The sequence below is a fragment of the Cnephaeus nilssonii genome (genome assembly GCF_951640355.1).
Source record: "Cnephaeus nilssonii genome assembly, chromosome: 9".
Lineage (NCBI taxonomy): Eukaryota > Metazoa > Chordata > Mammalia > Chiroptera > Vespertilionidae > Cnephaeus > Cnephaeus nilssonii.
The window spans coordinates 52,427,529-52,450,450 of record NC_137080.1 but is presented as its reverse complement, the minus strand read 5'-3'; the positions used below and the strand labels follow the sequence as shown (position 1 = coordinate 52,450,450).

General features: G+C 49.8%; 4 protein-coding genes and 1 pseudogene across 5 annotated transcripts; all 5 read left to right on the top strand.

Annotated features, from left to right (window-relative positions):
- Positions 1-818: 818 nt before the first annotated feature.
- Positions 819-1,547, top strand: LOC307105001 (ADP-ribosylation factor 1-like). Its single transcript, XM_079780370.1, has one exon. It carries the CDS (start codon positions 887-889, stop codon positions 1,424-1,426), a length of 540 nt encoding a protein of 179 aa, XP_079636496.1. The 5' UTR covers positions 819-886; the 3' UTR covers positions 1,427-1,547.
- A 164-nt stretch (positions 1,548-1,711) lies between these two features.
- Positions 1,712-3,423, top strand: LOC307104999 (glyceraldehyde-3-phosphate dehydrogenase-like). The gene is made up of 2 exons (XM_079780365.1): positions 1,712-1,841; positions 2,190-3,423. The coding sequence occupies exon 2, from the start codon at positions 2,233-2,235 to the stop codon at positions 3,232-3,234; it is 1,002 nt and encodes a 333-aa protein (XP_079636491.1). The 5' UTR covers positions 1,712-1,841; positions 2,190-2,232; the 3' UTR covers positions 3,235-3,423.
- A 5,140-nt stretch (positions 3,424-8,563) lies between these two features.
- On the top strand, positions 8,564-10,069 carry LOC307105447 (ADP-ribosylation factor 1-like). The gene has a single exon (XM_079781197.1). The coding sequence runs from the start codon at positions 9,071-9,073 to the stop codon at positions 9,608-9,610; it is 540 nt and encodes a 179-aa protein (XP_079637323.1). The 5' UTR covers positions 8,564-9,070; the 3' UTR covers positions 9,611-10,069.
- Positions 10,070-10,871: 802 nt separating this feature from the next.
- LOC307105446 (ADP-ribosylation factor 1-like) lies at positions 10,872-12,067 on the top strand (the record flags this gene model as incomplete). The annotated part of the gene is made up of 1 exon (XM_079781196.1): positions 10,872-12,067. Exon 1 carries the CDS (start codon positions 11,528-11,530, stop codon positions 12,065-12,067), a length of 540 nt encoding a protein of 179 aa, XP_079637322.1. The 5' UTR covers positions 10,872-11,527.
- A 98-nt stretch (positions 12,068-12,165) lies between these two features.
- Positions 12,166-14,657, top strand: LOC307105694 (ATP synthase F(0) complex subunit C2, mitochondrial-like; annotated as a pseudogene). Its single transcript has 2 exons — positions 12,166-12,201; positions 14,053-14,657. The product of its transcript is annotated as an ATP synthase F(0) complex subunit C2, mitochondrial-like (transcript).
- Positions 14,658-22,922: the final 8,265 nt, after the last annotated feature.

Sequence of the window (22,922 nt, the reverse complement as noted above, 5' to 3'; positions counted from 1 at the left end):
GGCCTCTTTAAAAGTCTCTACTCAGCCGAAACTGATTTGGCTCAGTTGGATAGAGCGTCAGTCTGTGGACTGAAAGGTCCCAGGTTCGATTCTGGTCAAGGGCACGTACATTGGTTGCGGGCACATCCCAGTGGGAGGTGTGCAGGAGGCAGCTGGTCGATGTTTCTCTCGCATCGATGTTTCTAACTCTCTCTCCCTTCCTCTCTGTAAAAAATCAATAAAATATATATTTTTTAAAAAGTCTCTACTCAGCTCTGGTCAATTGTTGCTTCAACAGGGATGATGGGGCAGTATTGAGAGAAATCCAACTTTCCAAGAAAAGCCAGATATTCCCAGAGTTTCCACAGGCCCTCTCACTTCCCTTGGATTCCTAGAATTGCAGAGACAAAGAGAAGGATGCTCTGTGCCTGGCAGATAGGTTATGCAAGGTACTGAGTTGGCCAAACTTCTTGAAGTGGTCCCTGAAGTTGTCCTCTATGACTCCTTATAGATAGGTACCTTGCCACCCTGGATCATTATCCTAGCCAAGTACCACCCAGAGGAGTGTCTAGTAAGAGTTCTGTTGAAACAGGATGAGGGTGATGAATCATCTAATCTAGACCATTCGAAACTGCACCTATTCTCTCTCTGGACTTTGAACTTTAGATAAACAGTAAGTTAGTTGGTAGTGACAGTGGAAGTGGAAATACACAAAAGCACAAACAGAAAGAGTGGCTGAGTCACAGCAATGACAGAGCATTAGAGTAAGGATCAACAAACGTCTGTTAAGACTAACAAAACAGAGCCAACGCCCGGCTCAGAGCAGAAGCAGCAGCAGCCGCAGCAGCAGCAGCACCGTGGCTGCCAAGGATTTCTCTGGCTATTGTCTCTCCCTCTGGTCTACAGCATGGGAAATATCTTTGCAAACCTCTTCAAGGGCCTTTTCGGCAAAAAAGAAATGCGCATTCTCATGGTGGGCCTGGACGCTTCTGGAAAGACTACCATCCTGTACAAACTGAAGCTGGGTGAGGTCCTGACCACCGTTCCCACGATAGGTTTCAATTTGGAGACTGTGGAGTATAAGAACATCAGCTTCGTCGTGTGGGACGTACACAGCCAGGACAAGAGCCGGATTTTTTGGAGCCAATACTGCCCAGGCAGACATGGTCTCATCTTTGTGGTTGACAGCACTGACCATGAGCGCATGGATGAGGCCAGACAGGAGATGATGCGGATGATGACAGAGCTGAAGGATGTTGTCCTCCTCGTGCTTGCAAACAAGCAGGACCTCCCCAATGCCATGAACACAGCTGAGATCACAGACAAGCTGGGCCTGCACTCTCTGCACAACAGGAACTGGTACCTACAGGCCACCTCTGCCATCACTGGGGCTGGGCTCTATGAGGGACTGGACTGGCTGTCCAATCAGTTCCAGAACCGGAACTGAGCCACACTCCTCTCTCCCCCCTCACTCCCTCCTGCACCCTTGCCTTCCTCTCATGTGGCAGATGTACCTCTGTGGTGTGAGTGCCAGAAGCTGTTCCCACGGTTGGTCTCCGTGCGCTTCCTCATGCTGTGCATGTGCAGATGCAGCCTACACCCCGGTTTTTATTGAAATAGTTCTTGTTTCCAATGAGGCAGTTTCTGGTACTCACATGCAGTATGCAACGGAGGCAGCCAATCAGCCAATCCATGTTTCTCTTTCTCTCTCCAAAAATCAATAAAAACACATATTTGAAAAATTGGAGCACTGCAGTATTTTCTAAAAATGAACTGAGCTGTCTTTCTCATGGGATTTTAGCTGACTAGAAGGACAGGATTAAATGGACTATTCTGGGATCTGGAAATAAAGATTTGACACGGTAAGTTTCAATCCATTTTCTTTCTTTTAAATTCCTTGGAAGTAATTTCTTATTTTCTGAAAATGTCAAATGAAATAACCAAAGGTAAATAGACTGATTGGAGGCAGTGATTTCCATGGAGGTAAACAAATTTCTATGTTTTTATACTGACCAAGAGTAAGAACATTTTTTTCTATCAAGGGTTCATTTGCAAGTAAAAAACAACTTAATTATTTGGGGGTTCTTTTGTTTTTTGAGAGACAAACAAAACCTGCAATTAATTTAACTTTAAAATTAAGAACATCAAAAATAAAACTTTACTAAACCATGGAAATAAATTTTCTCTTTTAACTGCCCCTTTTGAGACAGCCTCTCCTCTGCGCTGTGCCAGCAGCCACAACCCTGAGACACGATGGTGAAGGTCGGAGTGAACGGATTTGGCCGCATTGGGCGCCTGGTCACCAGGGCTGCTTTTAACTCTGGCAAAGTGGATATTGTCGCCATCAATGACCCCTTCATTGACCTCAACTACATGTTCTACATGTTCCAGTATGATTCTACTCATGGCAAGTTCAAAGGCACCGTCAAGGCTGAGAACAGGAAGCTTGTCATCAATGGAAAGTCCATCTCCAACTTCCAGGAGCAAGATCCCGCCAACATCAAATGGGGTGATGCTGGTGCTCAGTATGTTGTGGAAACCACAGGTGTCTTCACTACCATGGAGAAGGCTGGGGCTCACTTGAAGGGCGGAGCCAAGAGGGTCATCGTCTCTGCCCCTTCTGCGGATGCCCCCATGTTTGTGATGGGTGTGAACCATGACAAGTATGACAACTCCCTCAAGATTGTCAGCAATGCCTCCTGCACCACCAACTGCTTGGCCCCCCTGGCCAAGGTCATCCATGACAACTTTGGCATCGTGGAGGGACTCATGACCACAGTCCATGCCATCACCGCCACCCAGAAGACCGTGGATGGCCCCTCTGGGAAGCTGTGGCGTGATGGCCGCGGGGCTGCCCAGAACATCATCCCTGCTTCTACCGGCGCTGCCAAGGCTGTGGGCAAGGTCATCCCTGAGCTGAATGGGAAGTTCACTGGCATGGCCTTCCATGTCCCCACCCTCAACGTGTCGGTTGTGGATCTGACCTGCCGCCTGGAGAAAGCTGCCAAATACGATGACATCAAGAAGGTGGAGAAGCAGGCATCAGAGGGCCCCCTCAAGGGCATCCTGGGCTACACTGAGGACCAGGTTGTCTCCTGCGACTTTAACAGTGACACCCACTCCTCCACCTTTGATGCTGGGGCTGGCATTGCCCTCAATGACCACTTTGTCAAGCTCGTTTCCTGGTATGACAATGAATTTGGCTACAGCAACAGGGTGGTGGACCTCATGGTCCACATGGCCTCCAAGGAGTAAGAGCCCCCTGGACCAACAGCCCCAGCAAGAGGAAGAGAGCCCTCCGCAGCTGGGGAGTCCTTGCCCCAGATCAGTCCCCCAACACTGAGAATCTCCTGACCACCGTTTCCATCCCAGACCCCCTGAAGAAGGGGAGGGGCGTAGGGAGCCCTACTTTGTCGTGCACCATCAATAAAGTTCACTGTACCCAACCAAAATAAATAAATAAATAAATAAATAAATAAATAAATAAATAAATAAATAAATAAAATTGCCCCTTTTGCATTTTCATATTCCTGTCATTTCTCTCCAAATGAACCCGATTGAAAGTCTGGGAGCCATCTCTTTTATTCTACCTTCTTCTTACGCCTCACTTTCATACTGCTAGCCTATCTCCACTAGATTCATGTTGTCAGTCACCGAGTCTCAGGATTGTATTCCCTGTGCACCATTCCATTTCCTCTGAATATCTTAGCCTGCGTCCTCATTTGTCTCACTGTTAAGTTATTGCCATTTGTCTCACTGCCTCCAATCTCTGGGGGAGTTTCAAGCTTATTTGCCTAAAGTCAGGTAAGTAAAGAGTGAAATGAGCTGGATGAGCACAGGCCTCTTTAAAAGTCTCTACTCAGCTCCGGTCAATTGTTGCTTCCTCAGGAATGATGGGGCAGTATTGAGAGAAATCCAACTTTCCAAGAAAAGCCAGAGATTCCCAGAGTTTCCACAGGCCCTCTCACTTCCCTTGGATTCCTAGAATTGCAGAGACAAAAAGAAGGATGCTCTGTGCCTGGGAGATAGGTTATGCAAGGTACTGGGTTGGCCAAACTTTTTTTTTTTTGGGGGGGGGGGATAATTTTTGTTAATTTAATAAATCTTTATTGTTCAGATTATTACAGTTGTTCCCCTTTTTTCCCCCCATAGCTCCCCTCCACCCGGTTCCCATCCCACCCTCTGCCCTTACCTCCGCCCACTGTCCTCATCCATAGGTGTATGATTTTTTTCCAGTCTCTTCCTGCACCCCCCATACTCCTTTCCCCCTGAGAGTTGTTAGTCCACTCCCTTTCTATGCCCGATTCTATTATATTCACCAATTTATTCTGTTCATCAGATTTTTAATTCACTTGATTTGTAGATTCACTTGTTGATAGATATGTATTTGTTGTTCATAATTTTTATCTTTACCTTTTTCTTCTTATTCCTCTTCTTAACGAATACCTTTCAGCCTTTCATATATTACTGGTTTGGTGTTGATGAACTCCTTTAGCTTTTTCTTATCTGTGAAGCTCTTTAGCTGACCTTCAATTCTGAACGTCAGCTTGGCTGGGTAGAGTAGTCTTGGTTGAGGGTTCTTGCTATTCATCACTTTGACTATTTCTTGCCACTCCCATCTGGCCTGCATAGTTTCTGTTGAGAAATCAGCTGATAATCGTATGGGTACTGCCTTGTAGGTAATTAACTGTTTTTCTCTTGCTGCTTTTAACATTCTCTCTTTGTCTTTTGCTCTTGGCATTTTAATTATGATGTGTCTTGGTGTGGTCCTCTTTGGATTCCTTTTGTTTGGGGTACTGTGTGCTTCCTGGACTTGTAAGTCTATTTCTTTCACCAGGTGGGGGAAGTTTTTGGTCATTATTTCTTCAAATAGATTTTCAGTATCTTGTTCTCTCTCTTCTTCTGGCACCCCCATAATTCAGATGTTGGTACGCTTAAAGTTGTCCCAGAGGCTTCTTACACTGTCTTCATATTTTTGGATTCTTTTTGCTTTTTGCTTTTCCAGTTGAGTGTTTTTTGCTTCTTTGTATTTCAAATCTTTTTATTTATTTATTTATTTATTTATTTAAATTTAATAAATCTTTATTGTTCAGATTATTACAATTGTTTCTCCTTTTTTCCCCCCCATATCTCCCCACCACCCGGTTCCCACGCCCCTCTGCCCTTACCTCCCCCCACTGTCCTTATCCATAAGTGTTTGATTTTTGTCCAGTCTCTTCCCGTACCCCCCACACAAACATCCCTTTCGCCCTGAGAATTATCAATCCACTCCCATTCTATGCCTCTGATTCTATTATGTTCACCAGTTTATTCTGTTCCTCAGATTTTCAATTCACTTGATTTGTAGATTCACTTGTTGATAGATATGTATTTGTTGTTCATAATTTTTATCTTTACTTTTTTCTTCTTTTTCCTCTTTTTAAAGAATACCTTTCAGCATTTCATATAATACTGGTTTGGTGGTGATGAACTCCTTTAGCTTTTTCTTATCTGTGAAGCTCTTTATCTGCCCTTCAATTCTGAATGATAACTTTGCTGGGTAAAGTAGTCTTGGTTGAGGGTTCTCGCTATTCATCACTTTGAATATTTCTTGCCACTCCCATCTGGCCTGCATAGTTTCTGTTGAGAAATCAGCTGATAATCGTATGGGTGCTCCCTTGTAGGTAACTAACTGTTTTTCTCTTGCTGCTTGTAAGATTCTCTCTTTGTCTTTTGCCCTTGGCATTTTAATTATGATATGTCTTGGTGTGGTCCTCTTTGGATTCCTTTGGTTGGGGTTCTGTGTGCTTCCTGGACTTGTAAGTCTATTTCTTTCATCAGGTGGGGGAAGTTTTCGGTCATTATTTCTTCAAATAGGTTCTCAGCGTCTTGCTCTCTCTCTTCTTCTGGCACCCCCATAATTCGGATGTTGGTACGCTTGAAGTTGTCCCAGAGGCTTCTTACGCTATCTTCAACTTTCTGAATTCTCTTCTCTTCTTGCTTCTCTGAAGGAGTGTCCTTTGCCTCTTTGTATTCCAAATCTTTGTCTTGATTCTTGCGTTCCTCTAGTCTGCTGTTGGATCTCTGTATAATATTTTTTATTTCAGTCAGTGTATGTTTAATTTCTAGTTGGTCCTTTTCATATCCTCGAGGGTCTCATTAAATTTATCGGCCTTTTCCATGAAATTCTTGAAAAACCTTATAACCGTGGTTTTGAACTCTATGTCCATTTGTTTGTTCTCCTCCATTTCTTTCGTTTGGGATCTGTTTCCTTGCCTCCTCATTTTCGCTGCTTCCCTGAGTTGGTTGGGTAGCTTTGTGTGCTAGGTGTCCTATTGGTTCAACGGGTCAGCCTCCCAGTTACCTAAGGTGGACACTCTTGGTGTACCCCTTTGTGGACTGTGTGTACAGCCTTGTTGTAGTTAAGTCTTGATTATTGTTGGTGTCACTGGGAGGAAATGACCTCCAGGCCAATTGGCTGTGAGGACCCGCTGTGTCTATAACGGAAGAATTGCTGTGCTGGAGACACATTTATGGGACTTGTTCCAGTAGGGCTTTGGTGCTCACTGAGTCTGCCTCTTGAATGTGTCCCTTATGAGAGTGGTTGAAATCTGGTGTCGTCTCACACCGACCACTAGATACGCTAGTGTCTGGATCTCCAATGGGGTGCAAGTCAGCTACTGTCTGAGGCCCCCCAGCAGGAGCTACAGCAAGAACTACAGTTTTCTCCTCTTTGCTTGGGCTGTTTTGGAGCAGTCTGACTGAAGCTGCAGTTAATTTGGTTAAGCTGCCACAGAACAGGCCATTTATATGCAAAAGCCGCTGTGTGGAGCCTGGGCGGGTTTGTAGAATGTGCGGGGCAGGGTCTCAGGGTGTCACTAGGCTAGAGCGTGGCAAACAGCGATGGCTGCTGTCAGCCTTCTCTGCCTTTCCACGTTTCCAAGTCCCTGCATCCCGCGCTCCAGTGCAGTAAACAATGATTGCTGGGCGTACCTCTACAAAAAAGTCACTCTCACTTTCCGACCCGATGGCCGAGAGTCCAGCTTCTCCCCGTAGGCATCTGGGTCTCCTGCGTGTCCCCAGAAACTGAATTTCAGAGTGATTGAGAGCTTGTCTCCCTTTGGGTTGAAGAAAAGCCGCACGCCCAGTCACCCGCCACCAGCCCGATTCATGTGCCTTCGTACCTCAGCTTTTCAACATTTGTGCTCCTTTCTCTTCTTAGTTGTAAATCTTCCACTCAGCCAGCTTTCCCGTGGTTCTGGGTGGTAGACGTTTTGTCTTTTAGTTGTATTTTTGAAATTGTTGTGCGAGGTGGCAGTTTAGTTGTTTAACTTTGCCGCCATCTTGGTTCCTCGATGTATTTCAAATCTTTGACTTGATTCTTGCATTCCTCTAATTTGTTGTTGGGTCTCTGTATAATATTTTTTATTTCAGTCAGTGTATGTTTAATTTCTAGTTGGTCATTTTCCATATACTTGAGGGTCTCGCTCATATCCTCAAGGGTCTTGCTAAATTTATTGGCCTTTTCTAGGAAATTCTTGAAAAACCTTAAAACCGTGGTTTTGAACTCTATCTCCAGTTGTTTGTTTTCCTCCATTTCCTTTGTTTGTGATCTGTTTCTTTGTCTCTGCATTTTTGCTGCTTCCCTGAGTTGGTAGGGTAGGTTTGTGTGCTAGGTGTCCTATATGGGCCAGTGGCTCAGCCTCCCCAGTTATCTGAGGTGGACACTCTTGATGCACCCCTTTGTGGACTGTGTGTATAGCCTTGTTGTAGTTAAGTCTTGATTGTTGTTGGTATCAGTGGGAGGAGTTGACCTCCAGGCCAATTGGCTGTGAGGATCAGCTGTGTCTAGGCCGGGAGACAGCTTTATTCGACTAGACTTGAAAAATTGCAAAAGCCTCTGTGCTCAGCTTGGATGGGGTGGAGTTTCAGGGTGGAACTCACAGCCTTAGCTTCCTGTCAGCCCCGCCCTATGAGGTTCCTGGGTCTCAGTGTCCCTCAGTGTCCCTCGGTACTCACTGCAAGCACCTCTGAGAGAAAGGCACCCTTGAGTTTCACCCGCTGCCAGACAGTCTAGTCTCTCCCCCAATGATTCTGGATTCCCAGATTCTTGCCCGGAACGGGGGTTTGGTGCAGTCAAAATTGGGGTTCAGTGCAGTCTGGAGCTTTAGTCTCCTTCCCGCTAGGGCAATCCAGCAGCACAGTCAACAGTCCGTCCTCTGCGCGCATTCACATGCGCGCCTCTGGACCTCTGCCTGTCGCCACTCCCCTGAGTTTCTGCCTTACAGCCCAGATTCTCCCCATATGAGCCTGGGTCCCCAGGGTCTCTCCCGGCACTGCGGTTTAGTGCAGTCGGAACTGGGGTTCAGCGCAGTCCGGGGCTTTTATCTCCTTCCTGCTAGAGAACGCCAGACAGGCACTCAGCCGCCCCATCCTCTCCAGCTCTGTCCTCTTCGTGTACGCGTGTCTCCGTACCTCAGGCTTTTACAGCTTCTCTTATTTTCCTTGTGGTTTTCTCTTTCCTTCTAGTTGTAGAATTTCCAGTCAGTCAGCTTTCCTGTGGTTCTGGATGATGTCCGTTTTGTCTTTTAGTTGTATTTTTGAAATTGTTGTGTGAGGCAGCAGTTTAGGTGTTTACCTATGCCGCCATCTTGGTTTCTTCCTGGCCAAACTTCTTGAAGTGGTCCCTGAAGTTGTCCTCAATGACTCCTTAAAGATAGGTACCTTGCCACCCTGGCTCATTATCCTAGCCAAGTACCACCCAGAGGAGTGTCTAGTAAGAGTTCTGTTGAACCAGGATGAGGGTGATGAATCATCTAATCTAGACCATTCGAAACTGCACCTGTTCTCTCTCTGGACTTTGAACTTGAGATAAACAGTAAGTTAGTTGATAGTGACAGTGGAAGTGGAAATACACAAAAGCACAAACAGAAAGAGTGGCTGAGTCACAGCAATGACAGAGCATTAGAGTAAGGATCAACAAACGTCTGTTAAGAGTGACAAAACAGAGCCAACGCCTGGCTCAGAGCAGCAGCAGCAGCAGCCGCAGCAGCAGCAGCACCGTGGCTGCCAAAGGTTTCTCTGGCCATTGTTTCTCCCTCTGGTTTACAGCATGGGAAATATCTTCGCAAACCTCTTCAAGGGCCTTTTCGGCAAAAAAGAAATGCGCATTCTTATGGTGGGCCTGGACGCTTCTGGAAAGACTACCATCCTGTACAAACTGAAGCTGGGTAAGGTCGTGACCACCACTCCCACGACAGGTTTCTATGTGGAGACTGTGGAGTATAAGAACATCAGCTTTGTCATGTGGGATGTAAACAGCCAGGACAAGATGCGGGTTTTTTGGAGCCAATACTGCCCAGACACACATGGTCTCATCTTTGTGGTTGACAGCACTGACCATGAGCGCATGGATGAGGCCAGACAGGAGATGATGCGGATGATGACAGAGCTGAAGGATGTTGTCCTGCTCGTGCTTGCAAACAAGCAGGACCTCCCCAATGCCATGAACACAGCTGAGATCACAGACAAGCTGGGCCTGCACTCTCTGCACAACAGGAACTGGTACCTACAGGCCACCTCTGCCATCACGGGGGCTGGGCTCTATGAGGGACTGGACTGGCTGTCCAATCAGTTCCAGAACCAGAACTGAGCCACACTCCTCTCTTCCCCCTCACTCCCTCCTGCACCCTTGCCTTCCTCTCATGTGGCAGATGTACCTCTGTGGTGTGAGTGCCAGAAGCTGTCCCCACGGTTGGTCTCCGTGCGCTTCCTCATGCTGTGCATGTGCAGATGCAGCCTACACCTGGGTTTTTATTTAAATAGTTCTTGTGTCCAATGAGGCAGTTTCTGGTACTCACATACAGTATGCAACGGAGGCAGCCAATCAGCCGATCCATGTTTCTCTTTCTCTCTCCAAAAATCAATAAAAACACATATTTGAAAAAGTGGAGCACTGCAGTATTTTCTAAAAATGAACTGAGCTGTCTTTCTCATGGGATTTTAGCTGACTAGAAGGACAGGATTAAATGAACTATTCTGGGATCTGAAAATAAAGATTTGACACGGTATGTTTCAATCCATTTTCTTTCTTTTAAATTCCTTGGAAGTAATTTCTTATTTTCTGAAAACGTCAAATGAAATAACCAAAGGTAAATAGACTGATTGGAGGCAGTGATTTCCATGGAGGTAAACAAATTTCCACGTTTTTATACTGACCAAGAGTAAGAACATTTTTTTCTATCTGGGGTTCATAAGCAAGTAAAAAACAACTTAATTATTTGGGGGTTCTTTTGTTTTTGAGAGACAAACAAAACCTGCAATTAATTTAACTTTAAAATTAAGAATATCAAAAATAAAACTTTACTAAACCATGGAAATAAATTTTCTCTTTAAATTGCCCCTTTTGGATTTTCATATTCCTGTCATTTCTCTCCAAATGAACCCGATTGAAAGTCCTGGAGCCATCTCTTTTATTCTACCTTCTTCTTACGCCTCACTTTCATACTGCTAGCCTATCTCCACTAGATTCATGTTGTCAGTCACCGAGTCCCAGGATTGTATTCCCTGTGCACCATTCCATTTCCTCTGAATATCTAGCCTGCGTCCTCAGGTGTCTCACTGTTAAGTTATTGCCATTTGTCTCACTGCCTCCAATCTCTGGGGCAGTTTCAAGCTTATTTGCCTAAAGGGTCAGGTAAGTAAAGAGTGAAATGAGCTGGATGAGCACAGGCCTCTTTAAAAGTCTCTACTCAGCCGAAACTGGTTTGGCTCAGTTGGATAGAGCGTCAGTCTGTGGACTGAAAGGTCCCAGGTTCGATTCTGGTCAAGGGCATGTACATTGGTTGCGGGCACATCCCCAGTGGGAGGTGTGCAGGAGCCAGCTGGTCGATGTTTCTCTCGCATCGATGTTTCTAACTCTCTCTCCCTTCCTCTCTGTAAAAAATCAATAAAATATATATTTTTAAAAAAGTCTCTACTCAGCTCTGGTCAATTGTTGCTTCATCAGGGATGATGGGGCAGTATTGAGAGAAATCCAACTTTCCAAGAAAAGTCAGAGATTCCCAGAGTTTCCACAGGCCCTCTCAGTTCCCTTGGATTCCTAGAATTGCAGGGACAAAAAGAAGGATGCTCTGAGCCTGGGAGATAGGTTTTGCAAGGTACTGGGTTGGCCAAACTTCTTGAAGTGGTCCCTGAAGTTGTCCTCTATGACTCCATATTGATAGGTACCTTGCCACCCTGGCTCATTATCCTAGCCAAGTACCACCCAGAGGAGTGTCTAGTAAGAGTTCAGTTGAACCAGGATGATGGTGATGAATCATCTAATCTATACCAATCAAAACTGTCCCAGTCACTTGCTCTCTCTGGACTTTGAACTTTAAACAGTGAGTTAATTGGTAGTGACAGTGCAAGTCTCACAGCAATGAAAAGAATTAGAATAAGGATCAACAAATATCTGCTAAAGAGTGACAAAACAGAACCAATGCCTGGTTCGGAGCAGCAGCAGCAACAGCAGAACCGTGGCTGCCAAGGATTTCTCTGACCAGTGTCTCTCCCTCTGGTCTACAGCATGGGAAATATCTTTGCAAACCTCTTCAAGGGCCTTTTCAGCAAAAAAGAAATGTGCATTCTCATGGTGGGCCTGGACGGTGCTGGGAAGACTACCATCCTGTACAAACTGAAGCTGGGTGAGATCTTGACCACCATTCCCACGATAGGTTTCAACGTGGAGACTGTGAAGTATAAGAACATCAGCTTCGTTGTGTGGGATGCAAGCAGCCAGGACAAGATCCGGCCTCTGTGGCGCCACTGCTGCCCAAACGGACAAGGGCTCATCTTTGTGGTTGACAGCACTGACCAAGAGCGCATGGACGAGGCCAGAGAGGCGCTCATGTGGATGATGGTGGAGTTCACGGATATTATCCTGCTAGTGTTTGCAAACAAGCAGGACCTCCCCAATGCCATGAACACAGCTGAGATCACAGACAAGCTGGGCCTGCACTCTCTGCACAACAGGAACTGGTACCTTCAAGCCACCTCTGCCATCACGGGGGCTGGGCTCCATGAGGGACTGGACTGGCTGTCCAATCAGTTCCAGAACCGGAACTGAGCTGCACTCCTCTTTCCTCCCCCACTCCCTCCTTCACCCTTGCCTTCCTCTCATGTGGCAGATGTACCTCTGTGGTATGAGTGCCAGAAGCTGCCCCCATGGTTGGTCTCCGTGTGCTTCCTCATGCTGTGCATGTGCAGATGCAGCCTACACCTGGGTTTTTATTTACATAGTTCTTGTTTCCGGAGTAGAGAACCAAGAACACCTATACTTGCTGCCTCTCACAACCACATCAAAATTACAACTAAAAGGCAAAACAACTACCACCCAGAACTGCGGGAATGCTGGCTGAGTGGAAGTTCCACAACTAGAGAGGTGAAGAAAGCTCATTGAGACTGGTAAGAGGTGCGGAGGTGCGGAAAGTGCTGGCACCTGGATGTGCTGCTCTTTTAATCAGGAGGGAGATACAATCGCCCACTTGCTCTGAACTCCAGTTCCGGGCGAGACTCTGGGGGACCCAGACACATATGGGGAGAAACTGGACTATCTGACACTGGGACAGGAACGTGAGGGCGGCTTTCTCTCAGAGGTGCTTGCACCAATCATTGTCCCTGCAAAGGGTGTGGGATGTGGAGACCCGGGGAACTTTCTGGTGCAGGGCTAACTGGCAGCCATTGATGTTTGCTCTGCCCTGGTGATTCCCAGAGACCCCGCCACACCCAATTTACAACCCCACCCAAGCTGTGCGCATCGGCTTTTGCATATGAATGACCTATCCTTTCTCCGCCTAAAACCTGTCAAACTGCAGCTGGGTCAGAAAGCCCCACAGCTTCCAAAAGAAGGCGCAAGGCCCGGCAGCAGCAGCAGCAGGCTTTGCTTCATGGCTGGACCTCATCTGGGGACTTCCAAACCCCAAACAAAGAGAAGGAATCTGCTCTTTGTCTCTGGGCGGCCCCAGACAGTGGCTGACCTTGCACCTCCTTGGAGATCCAAGAGCCAGTGTACCCAGTGGTGTGAGATCATACCAGATTACAACTCTTCACATCCATAAGAGACACACTCAAGGGGCAGACTCAGTGAGCACCAAAGCCCCACTGAAGCAAGTCCTGCCCCATAAGGGTGTCTTCTGCGCAACAGATCCTCCAGTGTAGACACAGATGATCATCACAGCCAATTGGCCTGGAGGTTAATTCCTGCCAGTGATACCAAGAGCAATCAAGGGTTAATGATAACAAGACTGTGCACAAAGCCCACAAAGGGGTGCACCAAGAGCATCTGCCTCAGGTGACTGGAGAGGCTGAGCCACTGCACCCTATAAAACACCCAAGGCCACTCTATCAATTCAAGGAAACTTAGCAGCTACCCAGTACATAGAAACAAACACAGGGAAGCAGCCAAAATGCGGAGACAAAGAAACAAGTCACAAATGAAAGAAATGGATGAAAGCAAAATACTGGATATAGAGTTCAAAACCACGGTTATAAGGTTACTCAATAATCTTCTAGAAACCTCCAAGAAATTTAATGAGACCTTCAAGGATATGGAAAAGGACCAATCAGATATTAAGCATACACTGACTGAAATAAAGAATAATATACAGAGATTCAACAGCAGACTAGAGGATCCCAAGAATCAAGTCAAAGATTTGAAATAGGAAGAAGCAAAAATCATGCAACTGGAAAAGCAAAAAGAAAAAAGAATCCAAAAATATGAAGATAGTGTAAGGAGCCTCTGGGACAACTTCAAGCGTACCAACATCCGAATTATGGGGGTGCCAGAAGAAGAGAGAGAGCAAGATATTGAAAACCTACTTGAGGAAATAATGACAGAAAACTTACCCCACCTGGTGAAAGAAATAGACTTACAAGTCCAGGAAGCCACAGAGAACCCCAAACAAGAGGAATCCAAGAGGACCACACCAAGACACATCATAATTAAAATGTCAAGGGCAAAAGACAAAGAGAGAATGTTAAAAACAGCAAGAGAAAAACAATTAGTTACCTACAAGGGAGTACCCATACAATTGTCAGCTGATTTCTCAACAGAAACTATGCAGGCCAGAAGGGAGTGGCAAGAAATATACAAAGGGCCCTCTCTCATCCCCTTATCCCCTGAAAATGTATGCCTGAACCAAGTTTGTCTCCACCCCCTCCTTGGTCAGGAGTGCCTCTCAGCTGAGCCGGTCAATGTCTGCAGTGGTGCTGAAATGACCAGAGACACTGACAGATGAGAGCCTCAGCAGCTTGGCAGCCCCACGTCCCCTGACCTCGCTTATTTCTAACCGCAGCTTCCAAACCAGTGCCATTTCAAGGGACATCGACACAGCAGCCAAGTTCATTGGGGCTGGGGCTGCCACAGTAGGGGTGGCAGGCTCTGGGGCTGGAATTGGGACTGTGTTTGGGAGCCTCATCATTGGTGATGCCAGGAACCCTTCTCTGAAGCAACAGCTCTTCTACGCCATTCTGGGCTTTGCCCTCTCAGAGGCCATGGGGCTCTTTTGCCTTATGGTGGCCTTTCTCATCCTCTTCGCCATGTGAAGGAGCTGTCTCCGCCTCCCATAGTTCTTTTTCCCGTGTCTTGTCTGCCCTGTATGTTCCTTTTCCTATACCTCCCTAGGCAGCCTGGGGAAAGTGGTTGGCTCAGGGTTTGACAAAAGACAAATACTGTATTAATAAGAAAAAAAAAAAGAAATATACAAAGTGATGAATAGCAAGAACCTACAACCAAGATTACTCGACCCGCAAAGCTATCATTCAGAATTGAAGGTCAGATAAAGAGCATCACAATAGAAAAAAGATGGCGGCGGAGGTGAACGGCTGATCTGTTGCCTCGCATGGCAGTTCCGAAAAAAAAACCAAAAGATGGACTGGCAAGCGCGGCGACTCCTGCTCGCGTCTCCCCAGACCGGGCGGCGGCTCCTCTCAGCCAGCACCGCAGCCGGGGCCATGGGCTCGTGGGCGCCGCGGCAACTGCTGTGGCGGCAGCCGCGGACTCGGCGCAGCGGCTCTCGGTGAAGGAAGAGACCATCTTTCTGCGAGACGGGCCCACCCGCGTCACCGACCCGACCGAGCTCCCCACTGAGATCCTCGGGGCCCCGGAGACCGCCAACACCGACTTGGAGGATTCTTAGGACTTCCTGTCTTACACTCGGGTCCTCTGGCCATTTTGGGAGAGGAGAACCGGGAGGGCAGCAGAGTCGAGCAAGGGAATTTCGCGCACAACAATTACAAGGTTAAACAAAGGAACTTTGCGCGCACAGAGCGTCTGCCACCCAGAACCACAGGAGAGCAGGCTGAATGGTGGATTTACAGCTAAGAGAGAAGAGGAAAGAGCAAACTCTGGAGGAGCTGAGGTGCGGAGGCGCGTGGGTCGGGGGAAGGGAATTGTGGCTTTTGTTCCAAACCTAGGGGAGATTAGCGCCCCAGACGCCTGCGGGGAGAGGCGCGACTCTCGGCCTTCGGATCGGAGAGTGGGAGTGACTTCCTTGCGGAGGCGCGCCCAGCAATCAGTGTTTGCTGCATTGGAGTGCGGAGCGAGGGGGCTTGGAAGCGTGGAGGGCAGAAGGAGCGGACTTGCAGCCAGAGCGGTTCGCCTCGCCATGGTCTGGTGGCGCCCTGAGGCCCCGCCCCGCCCTGAGACTCGCCCCGCCCTGGGACCCGCCCAGCTCATTTTGCAGCTCCGCCCCGCACGTCTTACAGGCACACCTGGGCTCCAAGCAACGGCTTTTGCATATGGGTGGCCTGCCCTGTGGCAGCTTGACCAGATAAACTGCGGTTCTAGTCGGACTGCTCTAGGGACGCTCAGACAGGAGGAGGAAACTGCAGTTTTTGCCGTAAGTCCTGCTGAGTGGTCTCAGGTAGTAGCTGACCTACACACCATTGGAGACCCAGAAACGAGGGCATCTAGTGGTCGGTATGAGATGACACCAGATTTCAACCACTCATATAAAGGACACATTCTAGAGGCAGACTCAGTGAGCGCCAAAGCCTTGCTGCACCAAGCCCCGGCCCATAAATCTGTCTCCTACACAGCAACTCCTCCTTTATAGTCACAGAGGATCCGCACAGCCAATCGGCCTGGAGGACAATTCCTCCCAGCGACACCAACAACAATCAAGACTTAACTATACAAAGGAAGACCAAGATGGAGGCATAGGGCGGAAGCCTGATTGCTGCCTACCACAACAATTTTGAGTCTACGACGGGAGAGCGGAGCAGACACCATCCAGAACCACCGGAGGGCTGACTGAGCAGACGCTCTACAACTAGAATAAAAGAGAGGGGTACTCGGGAGGATGCTGATGCCGGCGACCCAAAGATCACACTTTAAGAACTACGGCTCAGACGACACAGTGGCGGCCTGGAACGTGCTCGGCGCAGTTCCCCCAGCGGTCTCCGGCTGAGGGGAAGGCCCCACTCGCTGCCGAGCACGGACAGACAAGCCCCTGGGAGTCATGGGGTGGGAGACTCCGCGCTTGCTGACCTCCGAGTCCTTCAAGAATCTCAACGCCACGGAAGCGGCCAGGTGCGCACGCTCGGTGACTGGCCACCGCTGCAGACCCAAGGGCTGACGCAGCAACACCGGACCAGCCCGCTGCCGCGCACCGGGCACACCGGAGCTACGCCGAGCCCGCCGCCCAACGAGTTCTGCGGCGGCTGCCCTGGAGCTCTGAGAAAATGGCCGAAGGAATTACTGAGATGGAACTGACCAACAGGAAATGGGATCAAGAAGACGAAACCCCGCTGGGTCCTGGATCCGGGTGAAGCCGCGTGTCCCTGGGTCTGGGTGAGGCTGGGAACTGGGTCAGGGTGAGGCTGGGCCCCGGGTCCGGGTGAGGCCACGTGCCCCTGGGTCCGGGCGAGGCCATGCGCCCCTGGGTCCGGGTGAGGCTAAATCCTGGGTCTGGGCGAGACCGTGCGCCCCTGGGTCCGGGTGAGGCTGAATCCTGGGTCTGGGCGAGGCCGTGCGCCCCTGGGTCCGGGTGAGGCTGAATCCTGGGTCTGGGCGAGGCCGTGCGCCCCTGGAGCCGGGTGAGCCCTGGGCCCCGGGTCCGGGCGAGGCCGCGCGCCCCTGGAGCCGGGTGAGCCCTGGGCCCCGGGTCCGGGCGAGGCCGCGGGCCCCTGGAGCCGGGTGAGCCCTGGGCCCCGGGTCCGGGCGAGGCCGCGGGCCCCTGGAGCCGGGTGAGCCCTGGGCCCCGGGTCCGGGCGAGGCCGCGGGCCCCTGGAGCCGGGTGAGCCCTGGGCCCCGGGTCCGGGCGAGGCCGCGGGCCCCTGGAGCCGGGTGAGCCCTGGGCCCCGGGTCCGGGCGAGGACGCGGGCCCCTGGAGCCGGGTGAGCCCTGGGCCCCGGGTCCGGGCGAGGCCGCGGGCCCCTGGAGCCGGGTGAGCCCTGGGCCCCGGGTCCGGGCGAGGCCGCGGGCCCCTGGAGCCGGGTGAGCCCTGGGCCCCGGGTCCGGGCGAGGCCGCGGGCCCCTGGAGCCGGGTGAGCCCTGGGCCCCGGGTCCGGGCGAGGCCGCGGGCCCCTGGATCCGGGTGAGCCCTGGGCCCCGGGACCGGGCGAGGCCGCGGGCCCCTGGGTCCGGGCGAGGCCATGCGCCCTGGGTCCGGGTGAGGCTGAATCCTGGGTCTGGGCGAGACCGTGCGCCCCTGGGTCCGGGTGAGGCTGAATCCTGGGTCCGGGCGAGGCCGTGCGCCCCTGGAGCCGGGTGAGCCCTGGGCCCCGGGTCCGGGCGAGGCCGTGCGCCCCTGGAGCCGGGTGAGCCCTGGGCCCCGGGTCCGGGCGAGGCCGCGGGCCCCTGGAGCCGGGTGAGCCCTGGGCCCCGGGTCCGGGCGAGGCCGCGGGCCCCTGGAGCCGGGTGAGCCCTGGGCCCCGGGTCCGGGCGAGGCCGCGGGCCCCTGGAGCCGGGTGAGCCCTGGGCCCCGGGTCCGGGCGAGGCCGCGGGCCCCTGGAGCCGGGTGAGCCCTGGGCCCCGGGTCCGGGCGAGGCCGCGGGCCCCTGGAGCCGGGTGAGCCCTGGGCCCCGGGTCCGGGCGAGGCCGCGGGCCCCTGGAGCCGGGTGAGCCCTGGGCCCCGGGTCCGGGCGAGGCCGCGGGCCCCTGGAGCCGGGTGAGCCCTGGGCCCCGGGTCCGGGCGAGGACGCGGGCCCCTGGAGCCGGGTGAGCCCTGGGCCCCGGGTCCGGGCGAGGACGCGGGCCCCTGGAGCCGGGTGAGCCCTGGGCCCCGGGTCCGGGCGAGGACGCGGGCCCCTGGAGCCGGGTGAGCCCTGGGCCCCGGGTCCGGGCGAGGACGCGGGCCCCTGGAGCCGGGTGAGCCCTGGGCCCCGGGTCCGGGCGAGGCCGCGGGCCCCTGGAGCCGGGTGAGCCCTGGGCCCCGGGTCCGGGCGAGGCCGCGGGCCCCTGGAGCCGGGTGAGCCCTGGGCCCCGGGTCCGGGCGAGGCCGCGGGCCCCTGGAGCCGGGTGAGCCCTGGGCCCCGGGTCCGGGCGAGGCCGCGGGCCCCTGGAGCCGGGTGAGCCCTGGGCCCCGGTACCGGGCGAGGCCGCGGGCCCCTGGATCCGGGTGAGCCTGGCCCCGGGTCCAGGTGAGGCCGTGGGCCCCTGGATCCGGGTGAAGCAGTGCCCCTGGGTCCAGCCGAGACCAAACCAGAGGGAGTCGGACCTGCATTACCACCATTTGTCCACCATCCAGAGCTGAGGGGTCAGTGCCGACATGTACTCATAGGGAACCGGTGGACATTGATATTGGGTCTCAAAAGAACTGTTGGTCCAGAAAGAAACTCACTACAGACTGATTCATTTGCCTGTCAGCATAACTATTATTGCTCGTCGCACATTCAATTCTTATAAGTATATCTATAGTGACACATGATTTCGCTCATCTAGGGGAAATGATGAACAACATAGACTGATGAACAAGAACAGAACCAGAAACAAGGAGGCATCGATCGGACTATCGGGCCTCAGAGGGAGGATAGGGGAGGGTGGGGGGAGGGGGGAGAGATCAACCAAAGGTCTTGTGTGCATGCATATGAGCCTAACCAATGCTTAAGTTCAACAGAGGGTTGGGGCATCCAAGGGGAGGGGTGTGGGATGGGAATGGGGGGATGAGGACAAATATGTGACACCTTAATCAATAAAGAAATTAAAAAAAAAAAAAAAAAAAAAAAAAAAAAAAAAAAGAGCATCACAGACAAGAAAAAGCTAAAGGAGTTCATCACCACCAAGTGAGTATTATATGAAATACTGAAGGGTATTCTTTAAAAAGAAGAAGAAAAAGGTAAAGATAAAAAAATTATGAACAACGAAGTGATAACAAATACATATCTATCAACAAGTGAATCTAAAAATCAAATGAATAGAAAACCTGATGAACAGAACAGACTGGTGAATGTAATCGAATCAGGGGCATGGAAAGGGAGCAGACTGACAATTCTCAGGGGGAAGGGGTTGTGGGGGGTAAGGGAAGAGAATGGACAAAGAGCTTACACCTATGGATGAGGTCAGTGTGTGGGGGGAAGGCCTGGAGTGGAGTGGGAACAGGTGGAGGGGAGCTATGGGGGGGCGGGGGAAAGAGGAACATCTGTAATAATATGAACAATAAAGATTTTTTTAAAAAGTTCTTGTTTTCAATGAGGCAGTTTCTGGTGCTCCTATGCAATATTACCCATGCAATATTATGCAAAGGAAGGCAGCCAATCAGCCGATCAAAGTTTCTCTCTCTCTTCCTCCCCCCCCTCTTCCTCTCTCTCTCTAAAAATCAATAAAAACATTTTTTAAAAATTATAGCACTGCAGTATTTTCTAAAAATGAAACATGCTGTTTTTCTCATGAGATTTTAGCTGACTAGAACAGGATTAAATAGACTATACTGGGACCTGAAAAATAAAGGAGATTTGACAAGGTATGTTTCATTTTCACAGAAATGTTCCATTTTCCTTAATTTAGTTTAAATTTCTTGTAAGTAGTTTGTCTTATTTTCTGAAAACGCCAAGTGAAGGAGCCAGAGGTAAACAGATTGGATGCAGTGATTTCCATGGAGGCAGATTTCCATGTTTTCATACTGAACAAGAATAAGAACACTTTTTCTATCAGGGGTTCATAAGCAAGTAAAAAACAACTTAATTATTTGGGGTTTCTTTTGTTTTTGAGAGACAAAACAAAATTTGCAAATAATTTGACTTTAATTAAGAACATCAAAAACAAAACCTTACTAAACCACAAAAGTAAATTTTCTCTTCAAATTACCCTTTTGGATTTTCATATTCCTGTCAAGGCTATCATTTCTCTCCAAATGAACCAGATTGAAAGTCTGAGAGCCATCTCTTTTACTCTGCCTTCTTCTTACACCTCACCCTCATACTTTTACCTGGTCTGGTCTCTCCACTAGACTCTTGTCAGTCACCGAGTCCCAGGATTGTATTCCCATGTGCACCATTCCATTTCCTCTGAATATCTTAGCCTGAGTCCTCAGGTGCCGTTAGCTCTTTCCCCCACTCTTTAATATCTGGTTTACTTTTCAATTAAAACAAAAAACTCCTCTAAAGAAACTGTTGAATTAACAAAAGTAAAACCAAGGCATGCTCTGGAACCAAAAGCTTCAAGAGCACCGAGGACTGCCCAATATTTACTTCAGCCTTGAATGTCTTGCTACCTCCATGATTGGTCCTCTGGGCCCACACAACAGCATCGGACCTTTTCCTTTATACCATATAGCACAGATGAAACCAGGTTTGAATATTAAAATTAGACTTTATTAAGGGCCTATAGGAATTATAGACAAGAGTAACACAAAATCCAAAATTCATAAAACCTGGATTGCTCTCTTCTGGTAGTCCATTCCAGCTCACGGTCTCTTGGTGGCCACCATTTTAGCACCATTTACCCAGGTGGCCACAGCTGCAAGATTACCTTTACTTTTTTTCTTCTTTTTAAAAAAATTTTTTTATAAAAGTTTATTTGAGCCAAACTGAGAACATATGCTGGGAAGCAAGATTTCAAATGCTCTCGCAAGGTTACCTTTCTTAAAGTATAGAATCCAGGGTCTAACAGGAAGGCCTCAAAATAATACACTAAATACCACACACAATAACTTACAGACAATAATAGGTGTCCTTGATTAAGGGCCTCACTGAACTGACTGCAATTAGCAGCCCCCTGGAAGATAAGTTATTCCCCAGGACAATGTGATATTACCCCTAAATAAAGTCAAACTTTAGGCCTTGGGATATAGTAAAAAGAGCACTGGACTAGGCATTAAGAGTTCAAGTGATTTAGTCCCCGACTCACTGTGTAACCCTTAGCCAAGGTACTTTATCTTTAGTGGTTTTTAAAATATCACATGTATTTTATATAGAATCTATCTCAACCTATTTTTTTGGATTAGAGTAATCCTTTAAAGGATTAGAATAAAATGAGAGAACAGAAGAATGTGCCTTGAAAAAGTAGAAACTCTTAAAAACAAAAGAACAAGTTAACTCATTCCAAAGGTTTCATAATATTTGTCTACTCTTCAACTCTTGCCAGGCCATTCTCCTCACCAGGTCCTAAAACCAACTTCAATTTGCAGACCAGAAAATTTGAATTAAAGGTTCTCTAAGATCTTTTACAGCTCTTGAAGTATATGATTTCCATCCATCCAATGACCAGAAGCACTTACTATGTATTAAGTGTTGGAAACACAAAAAAATGAGTAAATCTAGCAAATATGATAAAATCCAACAATCATAAATGATGGACTATAGTATTAAAAGTTTATATAAAGTTAATTGGGAATCATTATTCTGCATATTACTGCTGTCAAACCTTGATTATTTTACATCCTATCTAATAAAAGAGTAATATGCAAATTAATCATCACTCCACTACACCCACCAGCCACGCCCACCAGCCCATCAGAGCGAGTATGCAAATTAACCCAACCAAGATGGCTGCGGCCAAGGAGAAAGCAGGAGGGAGGCTTGGGTTTCCCAGGCAATGGAGGAAGCCAAGCTTTCCGCACACCCTGGCTGGCCCAGGCCTCCGCTTAAGGCTACCAAGTTTCAATTATAGAAGGTAAATAAATCCCCTGCTGCCATGGATCGAGCAGAAGGCTTGGCTCCGCTCCAGGCTACAAAGTTTCAATTGTAGAAGATAAATAAACCCCGGTTACCAGGGCCTCCGCTTGGGTCGCCGGGGGGCGTGGCTGGCCTGCAAACCACCACAGGCCCCTTGCCCAGGTCCCCCATAACCCAAGGGAACTCCCACCCTGATCCGGGACACCCTTCAGGGCAAACCAGCTGGCCCCCACCCATGCACCAGGCCTCTATCCTATCTAATAAAATAATAATATGCAGATTGACCATCACTCCAACACACAAGGTGGCTGCCCCCATGTGGTCAAAGATCCTGCCGCCATGTGGACACAAGATGGCCACCACAAGATGGCCAGCAGGGGAGGGACCAGGCCTGAAAGGGATGGCAGTTGTGGGTGATCAGGCCAGCAGGGGAGGGCAGTTGGGAGGGACCAGATCTGCAGGGAAGGGCAGTTAGGGGTGACCAGGACGGCAGAGGAGGGAAGTTGGGGCAAACAGGCTGGCAGGCAGAAGCAGTTAGGGTCAATCAGGAAGGCAGGCAGGCGAGCAGTTGGGAGCCAGCAGTCCTGGATTGTGAGAGGGATCCCAGAGGGGTCCCAGATTAGAGAGGGTGCAGGCTGGGCTGAGGGACACCCCTTCACCCCGTGCACAAATTTTGTGCACCGGGCCTCTAGTATAGTAATAAAAGGGTAATATGTAAATCAACCAAACGGCGGAATGACTGGTCACTATGATGCGCACTGACCACCAAGGGCAGACACTCAATGCAGGAGCTGCCCCCTGGTGGTCAGTGCACTCCCACAGGGGGAGCACCGCTCAGCCAGAAGCCCTGAGCCAGGCTCATGGCTGGC